The following is a 26924-nucleotide window of genomic DNA, read 5'->3' as shown; positions in this document are numbered from 1 at the left end:
ACACCGTTGAGGCTGCTTGCATGTGTTTCAAAGTTCCGTTTTACTCTACCAGATTGCAGATGATCTATGGACGAGTTTTACTTACTCTGTCCAGTAAACATCAGACATGTCGCCCAAGACCCTTCACATGCCAACGTTGTACAATTTGCAGTGCTGAAAGGACTTTTTTTCCCCCCACCCTTCAAAAATCCAACTACCTCTGCCGGTTTGAACTCACGAACATGGGATCCAAAGTCTGACATTCAGCCACTGATCCTTAGTGGGAGTTGTGGGATTTGATGAAGAAAACAAACAGATCTCTATTGAGGATGAAATTGTAAGGAAGATACATTTTTCTGTCCCCAATGATCAAGTTTATCAGAACAATTGCTACTTTGTGATTGAATATGTCATATCTTATGTATTGTAACATTTGTCTCACTCTTTCAAGAATGAAATGAAATGGCATATGGCTTTTAGTGCCCAGAGTGTCAGAGGTCAAAATTGGCTCACCAGATTCAGGTCTTTTGATTTGATACCCATAGATGACCCGCATGTCGTGATATTAAAAGTATATGAAAATGAAACATAAACAGACTCTGTAATATTAAGTATTGAATGATTTACCTGCTGAGATAGATGGTACCGTAGGCATTGTTATTTATATATGCTGGTTCTTGATTCAATCGGTATCTATGAAATGTATTGCAAATAGATGGGATACTCTGATGGTAATATACTGTCAAGAATGTACCTAGTGTCTGGAAACTGTTGTGTAAGAAGAAAAGTACCAGAATTTGTAGGGTATTTTAATTTCATTTATCTTGGCTAAAATGTTGCAGAGTGTACCGATGCATCAGAATGAGCTGTTAAATTTGAAGATCTGGCAACATCACTTCAGAAATGTTATACTCTTATTACCGTAGGACAACAGCTAGTGTGTTGCTGTATTAGCTCAGTGTAAAGAACTGTTGCTTTTCACAAGTGTTTGGTGTATAGATGAAATCCCCCAACTGTATAACTTTTTTATTAGTTTGCAATCATTTTTGTTGGTAATTTTGGTTCCAGTAATGTTTTTTTACATGTTGTGATGGCCAAAACAATAAATAAACTGCTAGTATCAACAGCAGTCAGGCATAGCAATAAATAATTAACAATTCAGAGGAGAAGATACCGAAGATAATTCACATCAGGAGTCGTCCAACAGAAGAAAACTACTATTTCGAAAATATACAGTAATTCATCCCATATGCAAGCCTCTGATATCTGAACCTTCTGATATCAGGCTTGGTATCCAGAGATTAATTTTTTTAAATGCATATGACAGGGTAATATTTTTGGGCTTGGATGTAGTGAACTACATTACTGACTGGGATTGCAGCGTAAGGAATACAAGGAGGAAGTGTGCAAATGTCCTTTTCCGTATGACACTAAGGAATCTTGTGATATTATTGCACAATTCCAATTGCTCATAACTCGAAATGCAATATGACTTTCACACCAGTGCACCACCACCATTATTGAATAATTAACATTGAAAACCCAATTCAACTATCAGGTCAAAAAATGTAATACCGGTACACATTTACCCTTGAAGAACCAAACACTCAGCTGCTGCGGGAACAATAACTATGTTAACTACAAAAATATATGTACCGGGCGAGTTGGTCGTGCGGTTAGGGGAGCACAGCTGAGAGCTTGCATCCGGGAGGTAGTGGGTTCGAACCCCATTGTCGGCAGCCCTGAAGATTGTTTTCCTTGGTTTCCCATTTTCACACCAAGGAAATTCTGGGGCTGTACCTTAATTAAGGCCACTCCCGCTTTCTTCCCACTCCCAGGCCTTTCCTATCCCATCGTCGCCATAAGACTTATCTGTATCGGTGTAACGTAAAGCAAACTGTAAAAAAAATATATACATATATATATTAAAAAATAGTAAATGTGAAACATGAGACCACTTAAATGTAATGTAGCATTATTTAAAAAAATGAACCTCATAAATATTCACACCAAAATATATCAACTTGATCATGAAATTCTACACAACACTACAATAGATACTGTCAAAAAATTAACTACTGTGATACATTTAGTGGTACAGGGTGTCCTACATCACCCTGAAACAAAGAAGCATTTGGAAAGGAAACTTTATTTAGTTAATTACTACAGAAAATCTCCCATATCTATATGTTGATTCAAGTACTCATCTTCTAGTCGGTTTGAGTCACCTTTCATGTTTAAGCAGACATCATCGTTCTGTGCTCCATACAGCGATGTTCCATTTCTCGTCTCAAATTGATCTCCATTATTGAGGCCATCACCATAGAACCATGCCCCATAATGTTCAAACAGTAGATGGCCTCAAATGTCTTGAAGGTCTGGGGGTCTTTGTTGCTTCAATTAAGGATGTGATGTTTAACTGTACGCTTGTCAGATATATTATCAGCATTATTTACACTGTTCTACAATTTACTCGTCCAATTCGAACATTAGCTTGCAACTTAATTTACTATACACTGCAGCGTTGTAATGACTTGCTACTTGGGCAGTCTAATCACTTTATTACTGATCTGTTACTTTACTTATGAAACACATGGCTGAAATTATGGACTTTGTTACCATACCACTGTACATAATCACGGCAAGGTTCAGAAACTGGGTTACAAAGATTCATCGTATCCACCCGCACATGTGTTCAAGTGCATCTCACTATGCGATTACTGCTCCACACATTGTAGAACACAATTTATTCTCGTTGAACTTGAGAACAAACACTGAACTCTGTGATTTACTTCACTCCTTGAGTAACATTTTACGCTCAAAAATGATGAATACTTAGCCACAGTTGGGTAATGATACAAGTCTGAATTAAGGCATTCTTAACACGATGAGCCAGACTACCAAGACTGATCGTGGATAACTACAGCAAGTAATAGCCAAGGTAACTGATGCCAAGATAAGTAATATTCAAGACAAAATATTGCTAAGACAGAACTGTGGCTTAAACCATACCTTGCCAACCAGCACTGATTGATCTAGAGAACTCTGAGCCGGCTGAGAGTAGTCCCCACCAATTGAGTAGTCATTCCCTCTCTTACTCTGTCTCCCTCGCTCACTCTGTTTCTCACTTTGGACTATTTGCATGCAAGTTTGAAAGGCGATTCAAAGTAGTAGAGGAAATGCAAAGCGAATAGACTGTTTCTTTATGACACCATTTTCCATCCTGCCTAAATACGCCGCAGCCAGCTATCACAGGGAATAGATCAGGTTACAGAGCCATACAATCCTTAAAGATCGATATTATTCTACAAATGGTCTTTCACGATTCTATGAACATTTGTTCCAGCAAGAGTTCCCATGGCTACATGCTCAGCCATGCTGATTTGCTGCAATGTTTGGCTCGACGTACTGTGTGTTTAAGAGAGAATATTTTCAGTAATGAACCTTAATAAGTCTAAAATAAGATCATGCCTATCAGATTTAGAAGCTATATTACACATCCAATCAGCACAAAACCTTTATCCCAACATAACTAACTAGGAGATGAAGGAAATTGTGTTTATGCAACAAAATAAAAAAAAAATAAAAAAAAATTAATACTTACACTTGTGTTAAATTTCAAACATCAGATTTCTTTTGAATTTATATTCTACTAATTCCAGTATATTTCTTTAAATAATTTCTCTTGTTTAAAATTCTAAATCAAGTTCTTAATGGTTTTGTAAGATAAAAATAATTAACCTTTATACTTGAAAATAATAATCCTTTATTTGAAATTATGTTAAATTTGAAAATATTGGAATTTCCTTTTTGATGTAGTGGGTTAAAGTATAATTTATCTTTATAGTTTGATAGAATAATTAATTACCTTTGTTTATAAATGTCTTAAAATTGGAAATATTGAAATTTTGTTTTGATTTTGGAAGATTTAAATAATTTATGTTTTTGTTTACGAATAATCAGTCACCTTTGTTTAAATGTTTAAAAAAAAAAATTCATTTATTTTTATATGTCTGAATGCATGTTTATTACGAGATAGTTAGGCGAGACAGTCTTTCTCACGTTGCTCTTTGGGGTAAACGCCTGCTTGTCCCTGCTCTCCAGTCACTTTGCCATATCTGTCTATCTCGCTTAGAGCAGTTGCTCAGCTCACCTGCAGGTTAGCTGCCTGGAGCCACCCGGTGGGCAGTTGAAGTGCAAAGGTATGGCTTAAAAAAAAAAAAAATCTGCATTCATACTTCATTCTTTACTGATCGTTCTGACCATGAAATCATCCTTCAGTCCATGTCAAATTTTTATTGTGGAAGATATTTTACTTAGTCATATTTTGTTTTTTCCCTCCTTAAAAATGAGAGATACCCCATTCGCTCTTAATCGGACACCAGTTATATATCCTTATTTATTTTCAGTCTAATTCTTTTCCAGTTTTTGCTTAACTATATTTTGTGATTCATCTTCATATTATTTGTGAATGCCCATATGGTTGTGATCCAGTATTAAAAGAAGTGTAGATATCAGTAATGATTTAATAATAGTGATATGTGCTAAATAATCAATGCAAAAATGACTCTATATATATTGATTAATTCAATAGGTTGGCAAGTTTTTCATCCATAGAAATAATTGGTTTGAATTAAAGCTTAAGAATGGAATGTAGGGTGAAAAATACTTAAAATTAACTTCAGTTGTGAGCCTGTAAATTCTGTTACTGCATTGTTAAATGTTGGAATGAGAATGCATATCTTTCAGTAGACTAGTTAGTTTGTAGTAGACCGCATGCTGTATTTTTAATTTATTAGTTGTAGCAGTAATGATTAGTTAACCTGAAAGTCAGTCCATATCTTGTTTTTGTTTAAAACTAGTGTAGCTGTTAGGACAGTGTTTAAACTGCCTTTTGTAAAATATTTGACTTTGGTGTGTAAAGTGTTAAATAAACCTGTATTCATGTCTGAGGACATTGAATCTTCATGAGTTTAAGAAACTAAGGAAGACACTCCCAATTTCTGATCAATACAGCAGGAAATTGAGTGGCATCTCAGGCATGAGTAAAACTTTCCTTTGAGTTAAGGTTAACTTTAAATACCGAAACTTCATATAAATATCCAGCTTCTTCCTATTTAAGCCTCTGAATCATTGGAGATAACTTTGTTTTGTAAGAGTTCCATGGAAGTTCACTCGATCTTTGAATAAAAGGGAAAAAATATGTTGTATTTTCTTCAAATTAGGGTGTTGCATATCATTGCATAATAAGATATACATAAAACTAGTTTGTGTTGTAACTTCACTGTTAATATTAATGAATGGTCATAAAGAAAATTACTCAAAAACTTAATAAAATAATTGAAATAAATTAATAAAAATAATTAATCGAAAAGTCCGTAGTATGGGTGCCAGAATTCACCAGAATGGATCCCTCGAATTTTAATAAAGCATGATAATAATTCTTTCTCTCCCAGGACGTGTACATAAAAGATGTATACTGGCACATCTGCTTCAGGATTTACCTAACCACCTGAAAATGACTAAATTGGTAGGAACTGCACCTACGTTCATCAGTAACTCCACTGATACTAAAATAACTAACTATATTCTCAATAAAATCCGTGTATGAGCACCTCATCAACACACCAAAATATACTTACAATTCACACACAAAATATTCCTGGAAGACTCCATATTTACAACAACAATGAAAACAGTGGGAAAATGAAGCAAGGACTAAGCCACCATTTGTAGTTAGTCCGTTGAACAATGGCACATATATATAGATAAGTACCCTTCACTGTCCCTGTATCAATACGACTTGCAGACTCTCATAATTGGCACTTATTATATCACACAGATACTGTACCTCATAATACTGTGTTCACTGACTAACACTTGTTTTAAAGATATATTCACTTGAGCAACACATGCTTGTCATTCTAAAATGTAAATTCTGGAAAGTCTGAGATATATCACCTCACAGCTTTCACCAACATATAATACCAAACCACCACAAGTGATACAATACAAAGTGCCTAAGCACTCCACAGTTGTAGGTCAGCCACGTTCCACAAACATAATAAGACTACCTTCCACAAACGTTTGAAGTCCAATAGAGTACCGTCCAGTGTGAAGTTCATTCCCGTGTCGTCTGTCCTGCGCTGTATGATCACATGCATGTATAAACATCAGCTTCCCGCTTCCTCTCACATGATATGCCTAGATTGATCCTGGCCAGCCAAACATGAGTAGATCCTCAAGTCAAGACCACGCCCTGAATCTCTTCCTGGCCCCAAGACTAACACCATCAACGGACACTGGGGTGTTTCACATGAGTCAGTGGAACTTTTTGGCTTACAATAACAAGTCCACCTCATCAGACTTTGGGATGCCCACATGAGTCATACAAAGTTTTCAAGTTAATATAGCAACCGTTGTACAAAACAAATTACTCATACCACATATGGAGACCTCCCAACTTAAAAATATGAATGACAAAATATACAACTAATAATAATAATAATAATAATAATAATAATAATAATAATAATTTCATGTGGCTATTTCTAGCCAAATGCAGCCCTTGTAAGGCAGACTCTGCGATGAGGGTGGGCGGCATCTGCCATGTGTAGGTAACTGCATGTTATTGTGGTGGAGGATAGTGTTGTGTGTGGTGTGTGAGTTGCAGGGGTGTTCGGGACAGCACAAACACCCAGCCCCCGAACCAGTGGAATTAGCCAAGGAAGGTTAAAATTCCTAACCCGGCCAGGAATCGAACGCGGAACCCTCTGAACCGAAGGCCAGTACGCTGACCATTCAGCCAATGATTCGGACAATATACAACTGAAATAATAATGATGATAATAATAAATTGAATACTGACAATAATATCTCTCACTTCTAAATACAGTGTGATTGTGTGATACATTTACTATCACAGTATTTATTTAATACCAGTATTTTGTGCAAGATGCATATAATTGTACATTTTTTGACATTTCAGTTATTTCTGTTTTCATAGAATATACTCATCTATGCCCCTTGTTCTTTGAATCATTGGAATATTTGAAAATTCAGTTTGAACACTTATACTATTTTTTCAGAAAGAATTTTAAGTGTTTCATCTTAATATGCCTATTTCATAGCAAATTCTCTGAAAAGATTGTGAACTTCTTTCCAAATAGCCAGTCCTTCATTTTAACTTGCTGTAACCTTGCTGGATGTTATTTAAAACATCTTGTGTTCCATTTTGTCTTTACGTAAACTTGTAGTTGAGACACCTTTGGCCTCCACCTTCTCACCTAAATCTGTAGTTGTGCAAGCTTAGACATAATGTTGTGGGGACTAGGAAGTTTATGTTCATTGGTTTGACTGCATACAACTCAGTGCAGATCTGATGTTCCACAGTTCTACACATAAGTATGAGCTGGTGACTAAATTACTCCTTTCCTTTTAAGTGGTTGTAGCCATTCAACAAACATCATATTTATTGATTACTTCCCATTTTCCTACTGGTTGGTTCAGCTCTTCTTCTGTACTTCTTTAGATTCCGTTGGTATGCATTTCTTTCCATTAATATTTATTATGAAAGGAGAAAGAGCAAATTTATAATTATAAACATCCTTTATAACTTCCTATGTTTGACTTATATTTCCCTATAAAGAACATTAAATACCCTATTTTTTTAAAAAATCCCTTACCTATACAGTTTAAGATGAACTGTGGTACTCTTATGTGTTCTGTGTATTGAATGTACATTTTGATTTAATATTTGTCAGGTTTGAAACTATTTGTTAAGTAGGGCATTGACCTACTCATATCCTGTGTGTTTCACTTTTAATGACTTGGGGGTTGACCTTTGGATTTTGTATTTATAAAAGTGTGTGCTCCTCATGCCTGAAATGTCTCAATTTATACTTGAGGGACTGGTGTCCTAAGTACTAGAGCAATTACTTGTCTTCCAAGCTATAGCTCATAGTTCAGAATTATGAGAAACGTTCTTGAATCCAACAGTTTTCAACAAAATGAAAGAATATTTTCATAAGACAAAATGTATTACCGGTGATGACCTGGAGAGAGGAATATCTGCAACACACTGTACAAGACATTAACAAAGAGTAGCTGCCATTAGCAATCTGTGGGAGAGGATGTGGTGATCTTGACAAAAATTACTACTACAGCTCCAAAAAGAGGATTTCTTTCCCCTTTACATTTGAGGTTTAGATGGCATTGGGTTTATTTGAGTCTTTTGTTTCATGAAGTATTTTCCCTTAAGATTTTATGAAGTATTAGTGTCAATTTGTCGTAGGATAGGCTACTCTTATTTAAGGTGATAGATTGCCCTTCTGCCAATGTGACTCCAGTCATTGTGTCATTCCGTTTCCTGCCACATCTCCTATTTAAAGAGATAGGGAAAACCATGGGTGACTTGTTCAACACCACCATATCAGACATGTTTTAAGAGTTATATGATGGTAGTGATTTAATTGTATCAGGCTTTAAGTATAAAGTTATCAAAATAGGTCAGAATATTATAAGGTGGTCATATATTCTCTGTTCTGTTAAGTTTTTCGATGCATGCTGCCGTGAAATATTAAAAACTATGAAATGGAAATAGCTATATTGCATTTTTTGAAAACAGCTTTTAAAAATTTTTTTATTCTAGTAGCCTCTATTCAACCCTATGATTTGTAATGTGTGTTAGTCATTGGTGGATGGTTGTGGTGTGTTCTGTAGATATTATCACTGACTTTTCCAAAGTCATTGTCTACTATTTGCATACTTCAGTTTTTCTTTGTCTTCAATTAAATTGAGAAAGGAGCCATGAGTGTGAAGCTTAGCCAAAGCATGACTGTTAACAAGCTTGTAGCACATTTACCAGCCCACTGTTTTGAGCTTGTTCTAGTTGTGTTCTTTATCTGTCTGTTTCCCTCTTGATGTGGTTCTGTTTTCCCCTCTGTACTAACATGTTCCCCCCCTCCTGCACGCCTTGCCTGCCCATTGGTCGCTGTTCATCTGCCTGTTCAACAGTCATATTCGTGGAGTGGTTCACAACAGCGCTTATACCGGGAGTCCCTAGAGCCATTACACAAGGTGAGTTGTGTGTTAAGAGCTTATTGTATTTAAGTTATATTGTGAACTTTCTGTCTGATAAAGATAATTCTGCATGGGTTAGATAAAGGATTTGACTTTTATATTCTCTTTGTCATCTGCTAGTGCCTCCTAGGCTCTCTTGAGATATTCAGTATTTAGTTGCACGGTTAAAACATTAAACAAATGCACTGTTCATTTTATGTATATATAGTGTATGCTGAAATCTACAAGTACAGACTGAAAATATTGGATAAATGAGTTATTTGTATTCATTATGGATAAATATAGGTGAATGTGTAAGGGAAGTAGTTGATGGAAATTTAGGGTCAATAGCCTTGAATATTGAACAGGAAGATGCCAGGGGTTTTGAATGGAACTGTTCACTGCTTCAGCTGAGCAGTTTAATGTTTGAGATCAACCAACACATGTTTCGAGGTAGATTACACTATGTTGTCTCATGCTGTTGGGAATATTCATAGTGTTGCTAGTACTAGGAAGATAATGCAGGTTGCAATTCACACTATCCATTTTTATATAGATTGCTAAATATCAGTTGGAAACAGTTCTTGAAAATATTTGAGTTATAATGCCATAAAATTCTTTAAAGCATTTTTAAAATTGAAATTTCTGAGTTTATATGGTGTATGGTCTCTCCAACAATACAATCAAAGCAGTTATTGACATGATATTGTTACCATTGACATTTTTAATAAATTTAATGCTTAGACAAGGCGATTTTTCTGAGTGTTTGTCTAAAATGATACCTATTTTTAAAAAGGGGGATAGGATGTGCCCATCAAATTAATGCCCTATAGTAATTGTAGGTAGCCATTCTGAGTAAAATGATTGAATCCTATATATTTATGCAATTTGATGAGTATTTATTCAAAAATAATTTACTGTACAACTAACAGATTGGATTTAGAAAGGGTCATTCAGCGATAAAAGCAGTTGAATGTGTCAAGGACATATTAAATAATTATGAGAATAAAACAGTTACAGGTGCTACATTAATTGACCTGACAAAAGCTTTTGATTGTGCCTCGCATGAAATCTCAATCCATAAGCTCTGTTATTATGGAGTAAGGGGCCAAGAACTGAAATTAAAGGCATCTTACCTTCATCAAAGGAAACAGTTGATGGTAATAAATGGTAAGACATCTGATATGGAAACTGTTAATGCAGGTATCCCACAAGGGTCTGTTTTGGGACCTTTCCTGTTTTTGGTTTTTATCAATGACCTAGCGTGTAATGCTCCCTGCACATCAGTTCTATATGCTGATGATACAACTTTCCTAAATACAACCTGTGACAATAAAGTTCAGTGAATAGTCCTGTACTATCAACATAGATGAACGATGCACAGCACTGACCTTACTGTCTTTCAAAAGAGTCCCCTCCCATAACTATGCATTGCTGAGATCGGTGATACATGTCCTGGAAACTTTGCAAGAAGTCTTCCTTTGGGATGGTGTTCAAAAGCCTCGTCACGTTTCGTTGGATGTCAGGAATATCGTCAAATCTCTTTCCTTTCAAAGTGAATTTCGTGTGTGTCTTTTTGACTCTGACCTTTTTCCGATGAGGAGATCCTGAAGAAGAACACCATTCCATGCTTTGCCGTTTCATTTCAGGCTCATACCTGAGACACCAGGTTTCATCCTCAGTGATGGTACAGTTCAAGAAATTTGTGTCGCATCTGCCGTTTCGACAAAATACTGTGAAGCCTCTAAACATGCCTGCTTCTGATCGTCATTCAAGTGATGTGGCACAAGACGAGAACACATTTTCCTCTTCCCTAACTTCTGGGTAACGATTTGTTGCACCGATTCACAGTTAATCTGCAGTTCAACCGCTATTATGCGCACAGTTAATCGCCGATCGTTATTGATTAACGTCCTCACCTTCTCAGTGTTTTCGTCACTGACAGCGATCGCGGTCTTCCGCTTTGGGGGTTGTCGGAAACACTTTCCTGGCCTTCTCGAAAACGGGCGAACCACTCGTACAAACACTTCAAGGACAGTGCTTTATAAGCACGTACCAGCACCGCATGCGTTTCTTTCGGTGTCTTGCCAAGCTTAAAACAAAACTGTACATTTATCTTTTAGTCGTTCATGTTCCTGTTCGCAGTTCAGAACCAAAGCACTAAACATGCACTGGGTCAAACAGGTCTTACACGGCACGCACACCATGCTCAACTGAACGACTTTGAGAGCAGGTGGTCAAAACCTGCTGCTACGCAGGTGCCGCATTGTGTGTTGCCAGTGTTGCCGGATCGACCGTTCTGACTTCATTCACTGAACTTTGTCACAGGTTGTAGTAATGTTGATATCACAACCTGAAGAAATCAAGTCAGCACATCTGTTAAAATTGCTGAAAACTGGTTCCATCACAATAAATTGACTATTAATGTTTTATATATATTTATATTGAAAACAGAAAATATCCTGTTTACCTTGGATCACACTGTAAATAATGACTGCCATAATTCTGTTAAATTATTAGGCCTACATGTAGATACAAGACCTGCCTGGGAAATACATACATCAGAACTCTGTAAGAGATTAGCCAGGGTGTGATATCTGCTGCGGAAACTGAAAACCTGCATTAGTCAGGATATACTGTATAGGATCATTTTATGGGGCAGTTGTCCTACATCAAATAATTGCTGGATTAGAATTTAGAGACTCATGTAGAGCTTCCTTTGTGAGTCTAAAACTTACGACAGTTTCCTGTTTATATATTCTTACAAATATGATGCATGTAAAAGAGAATCTTTTCAAATTTAAAGAGAGATCTACAGTTCTTATGCACGACACAAGATACAAGAATGATCTGGATACTCATCACTCCAGGCTTAGTAAAAGCACAAACAGCCACTGTTACCAACAGCTTAAGATTTACAATAAGCTTCCACTACCAATTCGAACATTAGACAAAACTGCATTTAACAGAGTACTGTCCCAATTTTTAAGGAGAAACTTATTTTATAGTGTAGAAGAGTTTCTAGAATGTGTCATTTCAAAACTGACCTAATATAGGTAGTTAAATTAATTTTTCGAATGACTCGGCATTATGGCTGAGATGTTGTCTATAGATTATATGTGTTAATAACTGACAATAGCTAGTGTACATTTCCTGTACTTGATGGTGGAAGCAATAAACTATCTAAACCTCAGAAGTCCACACCCATACTATGGCACTGTTACAATAGAATTGTAACAGTTATGATAGGCATCTTGCTGAGCTGTGCCAGCTCATTAGTGAGTATTCGACGAGTGTAGTCTGCATTCAGAAAACAAATCTCAGACCAGGTCATCATACGGTCTTGAGAAATTTTAGACTATATTCGACAGAACAACATTATGCTAACTGGGCTTCCAGTGGTGTTGGCATTTTTGTCATTCCAATACCTACAGCGAAGAGGTTCCACTAAGAACCCTGTTGGAGGCTGTAGCAGTTTGCGTTTCGCTGCCCATCATAGCAACAGTGTGTAATGTTTATTTTCCACTACGCCAGCCTCTTAATATAAATGTTGCTGATCTTGTAGATCAGGTTCCACCTCCATTCCTCTTATTGGGTGACTTTAACACCCATCACCCTATACGGGGCTCTGAAATGTGTTGCCTCAGGGGAAGGGAGTTGGTAACATTAGTAAGAGAGCTGAATGTATGTATTTTGTATACAGGTGAACCAACTCATTTCAGTGTACGTTACGGCACATACTCTCATATAGATGTTGGTGCATGCAGCCGAACATTGGTTCCGCTGTTTTGGTGGAATACACATGATGATCTCTGCGACAGCGACCATTTTCCCACTGTTCTTACTTTGTTGAAACAGAAATGTGTCAAGTCTCCTCCTCGATGGATTCTTAAAAACATGCCAATTGGCCAAAGTTCACATCACTAGCTGTCTTTTAACTACGTGAGCAGGCGGACGGGACTCCTCACCAGAAACTCATTCCTTGGTGGAAGAAAGAATTTGCAGCAGTATCAAAGAAAGCCATTGTGCTCAAAAACACTATTGTAGGCAGCCTCCTGTGGCCAACTTGGTAACATTTAAAAAACTCCTTGCTAAGGTGCAAGTTCTTATTTGGCAGAGTAAGAAAGCTTTGTGGGAGAGAGATGTAAGTATGAAGAATGAGATTTCCACCTAATCAATACTTTATTACAAAATGTTTAAAGTTATCTACATTGAAACAGTACCAGTTTCGACCTGTAAAAAGGTCATCATCAGCTGTTGGTGAACCTGCTTAATAGCGGTAGTACGTAAAACATTACTAAAACTAATTTAACAAGAATGCCTTATTCTAATATAATATTACTTAAGATATATACATATGGTACAATATGGGGCTTAGACTCATTGGAGTTCCATTCACACACTCCTTAGCACAGTTATTCTAATTCCTACTTCCATTTAGCAGGCACTCTCTATCAGTTATTCTAATTCCACTTCCTTTTTCTTTCTCAGATTTTGAATTTACCTGAGCACAAATGCAAGTGTGAAGAGGGGACTCTATCAACCTTTCTTTAATTTCAAAATTTCATCCATAGCATGACATGCCTCAACAAGGAACCTGGAAATTAGTATTTATCAGCAACATCATACAATAAGAATGAACAAGCTACAGAACCTTAGTCGATTACGCTTCCCGCAAAATTGCGGCCCAACAAAGCACCTTGATTGTGTATTCACAACGGTTGGTCTCAGTGCCGACATGCTGCAAAGACGTTTCAACTTAACACCGAAACCTCAGTGATCCTCTATTCTATAGGAACTGTATTTTCAACCTCTGTTATACAATTTTTGGAGTTTGTGGCATTCAAGGGACTCCAGCAAGCCAAAGCCCTTTCTTGCACCATATGTATATATGTATATTGTTTGACATAATGTTGGCAACAGCACAGATTTTTGAATGGAACTCCAATGAGTCTAAGCCCCATATTGTACCATATGTAGATATCTTAAGTAATATTATATTCGAATAAGGCATTCTTGCTAAATTAGTTTTAGTAATGTTTTACGTACTACCGCTATTAAGCAGGTTCACCAACAGCTGATGATGACCTTTTTACAGGTCGAAACCGGTACTGTTTCAATGTAGATAACTTTAAACATTTTGTAATAAAGTACTGATTAGGTGGAAATCTCATTCTTCATACTTGCATTCTTAATTCATCAATATGGACAATGAAGCTGATAGATTATAGTGGAGAGAGATGTGTTGTCTATGACGTCACATACAGGGTCCTCTCAAGTGTGGACTAAACTTAAAACATATTTCGGGTATACATGGATCGTCTTCAGTACCAGGAATTTCCATTGCAGGCAGTATCGTCACTGAACCACTCTCAATTGCTTATAGTCTAGCCAGTCATTTCGCAGATGTGACTGGCTCTGGGAATTACCATCGTGATTTCCTCACTCTGAAGCGGGCGGCAGAACGTCATCACCTCAGTTTTGCCATTCGTGCTTCAGAGGACTATAATGTGCCCTTTACGGAGTGGGAACTCTGCAGCGCCTTGGCGCTTTGCAAGTGCACATCTCCCGGACTAGACAATATCCATAACCAGATGTTGAAACACCTTAGTGAGTATAGTCTGTTATATCTCCTTCTTGTGTTCAACCGAATCTGGATAGAGGGCGAATTTCTGTGTCAGTGGCGAGAGGGCATAGTCATTTCTGTCCTCAAGCCTGACAAAAATCCTAAGTATGCAGGAAGTTACAGACCTATTTGTCTTACTGTTTGTGTAAGCTATTTGAGAAGATGGTAGGTAAATCGCCAACTTGTGTAGTGTCTGGAGAAGAAAGGACTTTTGTCAGAGTACTAGTGTGGTTTTGAGCCACTTCCTCGACCACTGACCACTTGGTACGCCTGGTGATTTCCATCCAGGATGCATTTCTCTGCAAAAGGCATTTGGTGGCTGTTTTCTTTGACTTAGAAAAGGCCTGTGACACCAAATGGCAGTATGGTATCCTTTCAGTCCTGCATCAGTGGAGATTCCGAGGTAACTTGCCGGTATTTATTGCAAATTTTTTGTCCCTCCGTCTATTCCATGTCCGAGTAGGGAGGCCTTATTTGCAGTCCAATGTTCAGTCCCACAGGGATCGGTTCTTAGTGTCACTCTGTTCGCAATTGTCATAAACGGTATTGTCGCTGCTGCTGGTTCAGCAGTAATACAGTCGCTATATGTGGACGATTTTGCTCTGCATTATAGCTCGCACAATATGGCAGTCACAGAGCGGCAATTGCAGCAAGCTAATAGAAGAGTGGAACAGTGGACTTTAGAGCATGGCTTTCGGTTTTCAACCACAAAGACCTCTGTTTACACTTTTGCCGGAAGCGCAATCTTCACTCGCATCCTGAGGTTTGCATTTCGCTGCCCATCATAGCAACAGTGTGTAATGTTTATTTTCCACTACGCCAGCCTCTTAATATAAATGTTGCTGATCTTGTAGATCAGGTTCCACCTCCATTCCTCTTATTGGGTGATGTTAACACCCATCACCCTATACGGGGCTCTGAAATGCATTGAGTAGTTGACACTTACCGATTTCTTGGACTCCTTTTCGATAGCAAATTATCATGGGAGCCACACGTGCAGCAGTTAAAAGTGCAATGCACTAAGAAGTTGAATATTTTGAAGTTTCTTAGCGGAGCTACTTGGGGGGGGGGGGGCTGACCGCATGGTGCTCCTACAATTTTATAGGGTGCATATTTTATCCAGGTTAGACTGCGGCAGTGCACCATATTGATCAGCAAGGCAAAGCGTCCTTGCGAAACAAAATATCATCCACCACAGCGGGGTTAGGTGGGCAACGGGAACTTTTTGTACAAGCCCCATTGCTAGCCTGCTTGCTGAATCAGGTGTGCCGCCTTTAAACCTGAGGCACCAGCAAATGCTTCTGTCGTATGCTGCAAATTTGCGACAGATGCCACTTCACCCAAGCTATCCTTGGAAACCGTCAGCTGTACGCTCCTTATCCTTGAGCAATGCGGCCATTTGGAATATGCTTGGATAGCAGTCACAGATTGTTTGATGTACCTTCGGTTCCCTGTCTTGTCAGACAACCAAGTGGGGTACCTCCGTGGATAATACAACGAATTGAAATAATCCTGGATCTGCACACTGGCCCAAAGGAAAACGCGGACCTTCGATTTATCGGAGGCTCTTCCTGTCTGTCCAGATTCAGTCATCATTTACACGGATGGTTCGAGGGCAGAAACGAAAGCGGGCTGTACATTCTTTTGTTGACAATGATAGGTTTCTTTCTGCTCTCCTGGAAACCTGTAGTGTGTACACAGTAGAGCTCATTTAAATTGAAAAGGTGGACCCTTTAAGTTACTTCTCTTACAGCAGAGCTCTACACTATTTGTGATGCTCTGTGGTATGCACTGTCCGATGAGCCCCGACACTTTCTGCTGTGTACAGACTCCTTGAGCTCGCTACAGTATATTGATACATGTTTTCCTCGGCACCCTCTGGTGCAGTGAATCCAGGACCTGCTGGCCGGTTGTTCGGATGCCGGCACCAGAAACGTTTATGTGGCTCTCAAGCCACATGGGTATTAGAGGGGAAACTAGTTAGCTGATAAGGCTGCCAAGGAGGCTGTTACATTTCTCCCATTGCCTCTCAAGATTCCAGCAAGTGATATTCACTCTCAGCCGAGACATTTGGTTGTGTCCCATTCGGAGATGGAGTGGCAGGCCACTCCACTTCGAAATAAGCTGAGAGCGATAAAAGATACAACTAAGGTATGGAGGACTTCCCTTTGAGCTTCTCGGAGGGAAGCAGTGGTATTATGTAATCTTCAGATCGGCCACGGTATAGTATCGCACTCCCATTTACTGAAAGGAGAACCCCTTTCAAGTGTACTATCGGCGATCGTCGTACCTCGGTACACATCCTTACGGAGTGCGTGGACCTGGTTGATCTACGCCGTAGTCTAAAACTCCCAAGTACCATTTCCCTCGTCCTGCGAGGTGACAGTCATCAGACCTCATCATCCGTTTTATGAGGGATAGTGCTTTGTTTTATTGCATATAAACATAGTGTTTTGTAATAGTTTTTGTGTTATTATTCGCTGAGTTTTATTAATTTGACACTGTTTTCGTTTGTGTTTGTATATTTTAATGTGTTTCTTAAAATAGTAATTTGCATGATATATTATTGCATTTTAAGGCCGTGTCTTATTCTACCGTAATCTATCAACAATCATTTTACCAAAAATAAGGCATTGTGAATAGATCCACTGATTATTTTAAATTCACAATCATTGCTCATCTTCATTTGTTTTAAATTCTGGTCAATGGATGAATTTTAAAATTTTACTTATATCATGTCATCAATCTCGTACCATTACGGGCCCATGACCTTAGATGTTAGGTCCCTTTAAACAACAAGCATCATCATCTCATCAAACAAGTTGCATATAATCGAACCTGAAAATCATTTGTTTTTGCATTTACGATTGTTTACCTCTTGCGAAAGAAAATTAATTGATATTGGTTGTATATAATTTCAGTTTTCCAAGATTACATGTAAAATTGCTTTTAAATGATCCTATAGGCATCCAGGGAGAGACCATGTTGTATGTTGATTATAGCAAGCTTCATCATAGATAAGTATCTTTTGAGAACACACCAATCATCCAATGTGTGTCTACCCTGGAAGCCTACAGGAGAAATTTGGCACTGTAAAGGCTGCGATTGAAACTGTTTTACACTCTGTTTGGGTGAGCAGAGTTCATTAATATTCCTTTGGTGTTTTAGGACATTGCTGAAATCATTGCAAATTGTGCAAGCTCTCATTGGACTGATCGCAAAGAAGGTTTAGTAGGTCTCCAGTTTTACTTACAAAGTGGACATTTACTGAGTGGTTCCGAACTGAAACGTGTTACTGAAATCTTCACAAAGATGTTCAATGACTCTCAAACGAAGGTATGTATTCAAGATGATATTCTCTAGTCATAATAAGAGATTTTATTTTAAAACTCCTGTAATAAAATATTTAGTTTAATTGTCTGGTTTACTGGGGCATATTAAACATTTAGCCCTGTAAAATATTTCATAAACAACCAGGCTCCAAATCATTGATAGGAATTAGAACTCGTGTATATGTTACCTAAAAATTTGTTTATTGGTTTCACGTGTTTGTCGGCTGTGGAGGATGAGCCTAGGCAGAGATTGGTGGTGTATACTGCTTCCCTAAGATTCTTCTAAAGAGATAGAAAGGTTGCTGTTATCTACAAAATTGTAAGCATTTGGAAAAGTTTGCTAAGTTATCAGACTGAAATAAAATGTAAATGAGTTAGGGAGGACATTGATATCCATATGAAGTGCAAAGTGACACAGAGTCTGGTGTATAAACAGGGAGGGAGATACTTTGTAGATTTACCAACATGCTTTTTGGTAAAGAGCTAATAAGATTTGGTAAACAAAGCTGAGTCGCTTAAATCCAGAGCATGGCAATCTGCTGTATATTTGATATTTGGAGTTTCTGAGAATTCTTTCCTCGCTTGTGAAAGAGAAATTCTGTTATAGTACCTTATTTTAAGCCAGTGGTAACTCTCCTACTCCTAACATCAAATCTTACCTAACTTACAGCATGATATCAAGGTGCTAATGCTTCTTGAATAATACTCCCATTCTCAAGGGTGAAATTTTCATGTATTTGTACTTAACATGTCTATCACTGTGTTACAGCTGACACTGGTGTCTGTTTTGAATGTTCCTGCCGGGCCATGGTGGACATAGGTGCTCATTGGCCAAAAACTGATTACGTATACACTTGACCACTTGCACACAGAATGTGACAATATTGAGTAACCTTCACTCCCCTTCAGTTACTGTACACAGTAGGCTCAGATATCTTACATTCAGATACATTATATACGTTATTCGTATATAGTACATTCAGATTTGAGAAAAATTATTTTCTTTAGTTTACGGTTTGCTTGTCATTCACTCTCCCATGTAAAAAAGGCAAACAGAATATTGATACAAACTGACAAATCGGCAATGGAATTAGGAAATGTACGAATGCTTGCAATTGTCATGAGAAACTGCTAGCAACTAGAAGTAACAGAAGAGTGAAAATTCCACCACTACTATTGCCATTCATTTTTAAAATATTAAACTCGCTGTCACCATATGTCTCATTCATTATGTTCCCTCCTCTTCCTCTCTTCCATCACTTCTTCATCCTGCAGAGGTCACAAGCTGAGAGCGCACACACGTAAATAGTGTCCGCTTGTGTGACCACCATGGCCCCAGCAGACACAAGTTTCCCGACAGGCCACAGCAGACACCGGTGTTCGCCTTACTTTATTTTCTTTTATGTTATTTTATATTTTTGTATTAATTGCATGGTGGAGTATTGCAACTGAAATGCCAGAGAGTACAAATGTAGGGTACACGGGAAAAAGGGGGAATGTCATTAATTTCTACAAACTGTGATAATTAAATTTGAAAGTTTCAACCTTTAATACTGTCTACAATAATACATGAAAATAAAGTATTATTTTATGTAACGTTAGCGTAATATATTGGTATTGTAAATAGATACTAATGAAAATATAGAATTAAGTTTTATTATTAAAAAAATGGAAAATGAAGTAAATACACATTTATCACGAAAATAAAGGAGAATGTCAATCTTATGAGCACATTATCATGGAAATAAAGGGGAATGTCACTTTTAACAAAACCTAACAAATAACCTGTCAGTGAATAGTGAGGAAGTTTATCAATGAATGATCTTCCCTCTGGTCCATAAAATGATCTAAGGACACGCAGATCAGAAAATTTTGCTGTAGAGATTGGATGTAAACCTGGAATACAAAAGAAATTACATATTTAAAATCTCAATCTTGCCAGCATGTTTGCGAATGCAGAGCAACGTCATGTACACTAACTCTTGCACTTATGTTCATAACATGCCTCTGGAAGAACAAACTCATTAACTGGTGTTTCTGGGAAGTGTGGAGTTGATTTTGGAGTATTTTCAACAGGTCGTTCCCAATGGCCATTGTAACTGTCTCTGTATTCCATGAATCGTGGATGCTCAGTGGAGATAAGTTCCCTTATAGGTTTTGTTTTAAAAGGGCGAACTTTTCTGTACAAGGGAATCATAAAAACTTGGTCCACAGACGAATCATTGGTTGATTAACTTCGATTACATGGAAAGGGAAGGGCTTATTCTGGCACTTATAAAATGATCCGCCCAGTCTTCTGGCATTTCAGCTGCAAATTTCTGATTAATTAGTGCCATGTTTCTATCACACTCTAAGTACGAGTGCCCACGAATTGGAAATACTATTTTCACAGACTCAAGGCGTTTGGCATGATGTACTATAAAGTGGAGAAATCTAAAAACAGTCCAGTTCTTGTTCTGTCCACATGCAGAATCACAGAAGATTGTCAACTGTTTTATCTCGTCCCCAAGTTCACAAAATATAAAATGATGTAACGCAGAACACACTTCATCTGCTGCTTTATATGCAACTGTCTCTGGGTATGTGTAGAATACCAAGTGTCCACTAGACAAAACATGTATATTGAAGGAGAACAGTGACAGCTGTCTACGGTAATACGTCGTTAGTGGATAAATTCTTTTGGAAATCCATCGCTATTGCCACATACCAAACTGACATTCCCTCTTTGTTTCTTGTTCTGTGGTGACATTCCTCTTTCATCAATTGTGCATGTATTCTTAAACTTGTTATATTTCAGTAACAATTCCCTTTACTTGGTTGTACATTGTCTTAAACTATTCTCCTGACCATAAAGTATATATGGGTAGTGATAATTCATTTTTTGTTTTACATTGCAGTTCCCCTTTTTTTTTCGTGTACCCTTCAAATGTAATTATGGTTCACAGAGGAAAAATTCAAAATTTTTTGGCAGCCAGTGTGTTAATTTGGTTTATTATTATTATTATTATTATTATTATTATTATTATTATTATTATTATTATTATTATTATTATTATTCTGAGGATTGTGTGGAACGCAGAGGTGAAAGAAGGTGCGGGCATGAATAGGTGGATATAAGACAGTCAGAAGATTCATTTAAAACTTTAAAAATTAGAGCTTTTTTTTTTTTTTTTCTTTTTTCAAAAGTTAGACTTTTAGAAAATCAGAACAATCAATTAATAACAAATTAGCAAGCTTCAGCTTGCAGCTTCCTAATTATCAATTGAATGCTTAACAGTCTGATATCTTTGTCATGAAAAGAATGAAATAAGAGTTTATCAGGAGGGGGGGGAATAGCGAGTACCCATTCTACAAGGCCTTTGGTAAGAACAAAAGGTTAACGTTACTGGCAGAAAAATCAAAATGGTGAGGATGCGGATACTTGCACTCCTTAAAATTTACATTAGATGCGTAAAACCCTATTTGGGCTTGTGGGCCGAAGTTACAAAGGCTAAGCCTATACTACAGAGGTGACTAGATGGAGAAAAATATTTATATTGCAGAAATTACAAGATAGAAAATGTTACAAAGTCATAGTTGCCTCAGACTCAAGTTGAGAAGGAATACGAGAGGGTACCTCGCTCTCTATTCCCTGATTTTGGATAAGTTCTTTCAACTAGTTTGAAACTTACATTTAGAGTACGAAATTTACATTTTTAGAAAATGAAGTTACATAACTAATGATGTGAAACCTTTCCTTCAAGCTAGCTTTGAAAGACAATCAGATTTTAATCAGTATCTGCCAGTACCTTGAGCTGGTGGACCTCTCGAAGATGGACGAGGCCTTCTTTATAAACACACACTAGACTAGAGCAATCACTAAGACAGCCTGGTCCGAAAATGTGCCAGCTTTTATAGCCGATGGGAAAGTTCCAGAAAACTCTAGGCTAAGGCCCTGACACACTCCCAATTCTCATTGGATAATCTAATAAATACCAAAATATTCTCATTGGAGAATAAATAAATGTACAAAATTTTTCATTGGCTAACATCTTAAGTTAGCAGGAAGATACAGAAGTGTCGAAAACTTTAGCACACCGAAAACAAAGAATAAACATTCAGCTTAGGAAACCGTTACATACAAAATTACCCCAGAGGGCATAATATAAGTTTATAGTAGCGACATCTGTTGAGAAATGATCAAATTTCTTGCATTAGTTGTTGCAAGTTTTATATTTTAGATGGCATTCTCCAAGGCGCTTAATTTAAATCCGGTACAGTTGTTGTTGTTATCATTATTGTTACGGGGATACCCCTGGAGCAGAAAGAGGTTAAAGAAGGTGCCAGGGTGAACGGGTCTAACTACAATGTCAAGAATTGAATTTAAAACTTAAACTGAAGGTTATATTTTTAGAACTTCAAACTTAACAATTTTTTCATGACAGTATTACAGGTACAAGTAGCAAACATTAAACAAGATGGGGAAAAATCCAAGATTCAGAACCTTAACACTTCAGGCTTTAAACCCCTAGCTTTACATTTCCTGTGCTACAAGCTCAAATTTACAAAAGAGCACAAATTTTTCAGGGGCAAAAATCCCCTAATTCAATAGCACTTGCTCTCTAAAATCTAAATATCCAGTCTTCCAGAGGCACTCTTTACAATTACAAAATTTTGAAAAAGAGCTAACAGGCTCTCAGTTTCTTCTAGCCTATTCCAGGCAATATCAGAAAATTACAATCACTCGCCCATCAAGGCACAACTTAGAAATTGTAAGGTAATGTTATACAGGGGTATCTAGTACCCAACCTACAGGGCCTTTGTGGAAAAGAACAGGTTAAGTTAATGGCCCGAAACACAAACTGAATGGAGGGGTATACTTGCACTCATAGATATTGCGCCATCCCCGCTCCCTGAGAGGACGCATAAGATCCAGGCTAGCTTAATTACAATCCTTTTGACTAACATAATCTACCATTTGGGCTATGAGTTCCGAATATGAGAAAGACATGCCATACGGAGCCAAAGAAATCTTAAACTACACATAGAAACAACTCTCATACGTTACTTATTGAATTTCTTACGCTACCAAGATGTTGCAGCATTCATCCACTTAAATCTAAGTCTCTACGCTACGATACACATTGAAAGAATGATTTAAGTTTTACATATTTTATTTATTACATACTTGTTTCAATCCAAAGGTCAAACATTATGCTATCCTCCCTAAAGAATTTCTAATAGAGGAAACTGCATGATCATCTGATTATCCCATCCATCTCTGGCGAGCATGGCCTTAATTTGTTAAATCTATCTACTTCTTCTACCCGAATGCATAATCAATCATTTTACTTCCTCTCTTAGCCTCTCTCCATACCAATATTTCAGTTAACGCATCCACATTTCTGGCGTAAGGAGAAATAGAAGAAATGTCAGTATCGGGCAAAAATACATACAAGCAACGTTCACCTTGAATCTGCCAGTAATTGACACGTCCGGCACCCACTATGCATTATATAAGAAATGCTATTTGAGTTAGTCATTTTTACAAATGAATCTATTGAAATCTATTGCCCTAGGTGCTTGAGTCTTGACTGACCCCAAAAATCAAGGACAGAATGGAATATACGGCAAATCATTGAAGTCCGTATAACCGATTATTTAACTGAACATTACTATAATTCAGCTCGTAATTAACAAATTAAAAATTATAAGTCCAAAGATGTCGAACTCACCATCTTAGGTTTTCAAAGAAATGATTAAATCGAAATAAAGTTAAAAATTAATAGACTGAAACAACTAAATTAAAATATGTTTGGGTAAATAAAACATGTTTGGGTAATTAAAACTTGTGTGGGTAATTAAAATGTGTGTGGGTTAATTAAAACTTGTGTGGGTAATTAAAACTTGTGTGGGTGCACCCTAGCAAAGAAAAATATTTACAATATGATACCTTACAAGCTAAAGTGTAGATTGAGGGCGGTTTCAAGATATTCAGGGCGCATTTTAGGCCTACAACCATATCTCATGAATTGGAATTTTCCTCTGTTGCCTATGAAGTCTTTGAGTTAATTGCTGGCTCTCACTCGGAGCTCATATTAATCTGCTGACCTATAATTATTCCTATCTTTCACATAACATATCAATAGATACCTATAAATGTCAACTTGGGAGGATAGTTCCCTAATATTTCTACAAACAACTGATTTACAATTCTGAATATTCATGCTTCTTCCTTTACTGCGTGAATATTGATAATTCTTCTTCTAAATTAATGTAATATTTTAATAAATGGTTCAATAAGTACCAGTAGGTTCCATATACCATTCTAAAATCTGAATCTGCTCATCATTTTAATTGAACATACGTGCGACTTTATATATTCTAACGACTACTCTACTAGTTTCCTCTGAAGTATACTAGCTAATGTGGTCTGCATTGTGCGAAGACTCGACCATAAGGTACAACTTATACATCTACAGTCAATCATCAGTGATAGGGTGTTGCCTAAGAAGTTACTACAAGTCCTTTCGCTTGAGAATAGATTATAATTAGAAAACATCTGTGACATAGTGCATGTGTGGCTCATCCTCCTAACTGAGACTTCATTGATACTACCAAGTATGCACGCTAACTAACAGGTGTCACTTCAATCCTATGTGAAATTTCTCATGCTTGCTCGTAAGAGAAATAGTACATATAAATGCTACATATTCATTTCCACTTAGTAAAAACTCAACTTGAAACCATTAAGTCCACTACTACATCACCGTGCTCATATTCGCGAAGAATCAATAACTACCACCATTCTAAATTATCAATCTCATATCGGCTTCTCTTAAAATAATCATTATTATACTTCCAAACATATATCCCGTCTCCTTTACTAAATACATATCCACTCCATTTAATCGTGGCATTTATTATTTTAATCACGGTTCATGAACATATTTCACGACATTATGACCTTACTTCCGTCATAACCTCAAATTATTGTAAACACATCTATCTATTTGGCAAGCATATCCTACTGCTGGTTCCTAACTTGACATTCTTTGGTCATAACCAACGTACACGCGTACCTAAGTCTCTCTTTGACATAGTATACAATTCACTGTCACCTTAACGAACTCAGTATTTCACACTACATGGATCACATCTCGAACGTAGGCTTTCATCACTGACTGACTACCTATCTATGGATTTGTCATTCATATACGAAGATTACCTAACCACCTTTGATCTAATTCAATACACCACTTTCGTCGCTTCATTATTTCGCACGGAATAACTTAACAAATTATATTATACTCACATATGAATATAAAACATTACTACATTAATTTAAAAACAAGACTTATCTGAATTCAGCAGCTCCAGTCGTCGGCATATGTCCAGCTGACAGGACATAGGGATATGCCTCCTTTTACTTCCCTAGGTGAATGGGAAATACTGGCATAATCCTCCTCTGGGCTTAGTCATCTCTCGGCAGACAACGTCATCCGACGGCACCCATTTGGGCAGTCTGGCCTATCATCTTCTTAGAACATCTTGCTCATTTCTGGACTAGTTGGAATAGAATAATAAACAGAATCAATTAGCATTGCCATCATGAACAGCTGTGATAATCTGTTTAACGCGAAAGATTGCTTCCTTTGAAAGAGTTGATCTACTTGACAAATAATAATCTTGGGGTAGTACAATTTTATGACTTGAAACGAACAGATTTTTCTCCTTTATCTTTCCAGGAGTTATTATAGGATTCCCACTTTTTTAGTTCTTTAACTTGAGTGATATCGAGTAATACGTCAGCAGAGACTGCCGTGACGTAAGCTTGTCGTAGTTTATGCTTGAATTTCCACGTATCTTAAAGTTCGCGGAACGAAATTAAAAAAATCTTCTGCTTGATCTGCGATGCAGCTTCCAATAAATCTGCTCCTTGTTTCTGTTGAAATGATCTCTTGTCTATACCTTCTTTTTCTGACGTAGTTGCTTTCCGTCTTCGACTCTGATTAAGAAGTAGCAATTCAATCTCGTTTTCTTATTTTTTTTTCAATAATTGTTAGTAACAATCTTCACATTCGTTCTTTTTCACTGCCTTCTGGATCTAAACTCCCTTCTCTAGCGCCTGAGGTGAATACTGTTGCTTTCACTCGCGGTATCGTCGGACATTTTGACGTTAATTATTCTCGGAGACTTGGACTCCATCTTTGCCCTTATTACGGGCGGAACTTCTTATAACAGTGAAATGGCACAATATGAACACTAAAAAAACCTAAGGGGCTCTAGGCCGATGAAACAAGGGCTATTCCCAAACTACTGAGGTGACTCGTATAGAAATTACTTTACCACATTACAGAATGAAAAACAGTTATAAAAACGTAGTCACCTCAAACCAAGATGAAGGGGAGCTCGAGAGGGTAATTCACACTCTATCCCCGATTTACAGGTAAAGATTTTATTTTTTTACATTAGCCGGAAGAACTTACATTTTAGAAAAGCAGGCTATATAACTAAAGAGTCGGACCTTTGCCTCGGGGTAAACTGCAGAGGTAGCAAGAAAGAAAGAAGTTATGTGACCATTACCTTGTAGATGTTCTGTTGACCAATGGAAGAGGCCGCCCAGCTCCTGCTTTGTCACACGCACACACAGTAAGATGATGATCAATTGGCCAAGAAATGTGAAAAGCCGCAGTTTATAAACCCTCAGGAAAGGTTCGAGATCATTCAAGATGAATCAGGACACGCCCTCTTAATTTTTATTGACAGATACAAAGTGAAGAAGAAATACGGGATTGGTTGGGAGTTAATTACAAAAATTAGGGATTGGCTAGATTCAAAACTGGCGGAAAGAAAAGGAAGAATTGCCAACCCAAAAATAAATGAGCATCAATCAGTTACAAAAACCTAGAAATACAAAACTTCTTTCACTTCGCACCAGGGTGCAT

The 26924-nt window shown here is 37.3% G+C and overlaps 1 protein-coding gene across 1 annotated transcript in view; it reads left to right on the top strand.

Annotated features, from left to right (window-relative positions):
* The window catches only part of chb (chromosome bows), an 890037-nt gene that overhangs the window by 712097 nt on the left and 151016 nt on the right, over positions 1-26924 (top strand). The window contains exons 20-21 of the mRNA XM_067147211.2: positions 8995-9057; positions 17834-18001. Coding sequence (XP_067003312.1) covers positions 8995-9057; positions 17834-18001 — 231 coding nt within the window. The remainder of the gene's footprint in view (positions 1-8994; positions 9058-17833; positions 18002-26924) is intronic.

Source organism: Anabrus simplex, chromosome 5 (assembly GCF_040414725.1).
Source record: "Anabrus simplex isolate iqAnaSimp1 chromosome 5, ASM4041472v1, whole genome shotgun sequence".
Lineage (NCBI taxonomy): Eukaryota > Metazoa > Arthropoda > Insecta > Orthoptera > Tettigoniidae > Anabrus > Anabrus simplex.
This window is presented reverse-complemented; position numbering and strand designations above follow the sequence as displayed.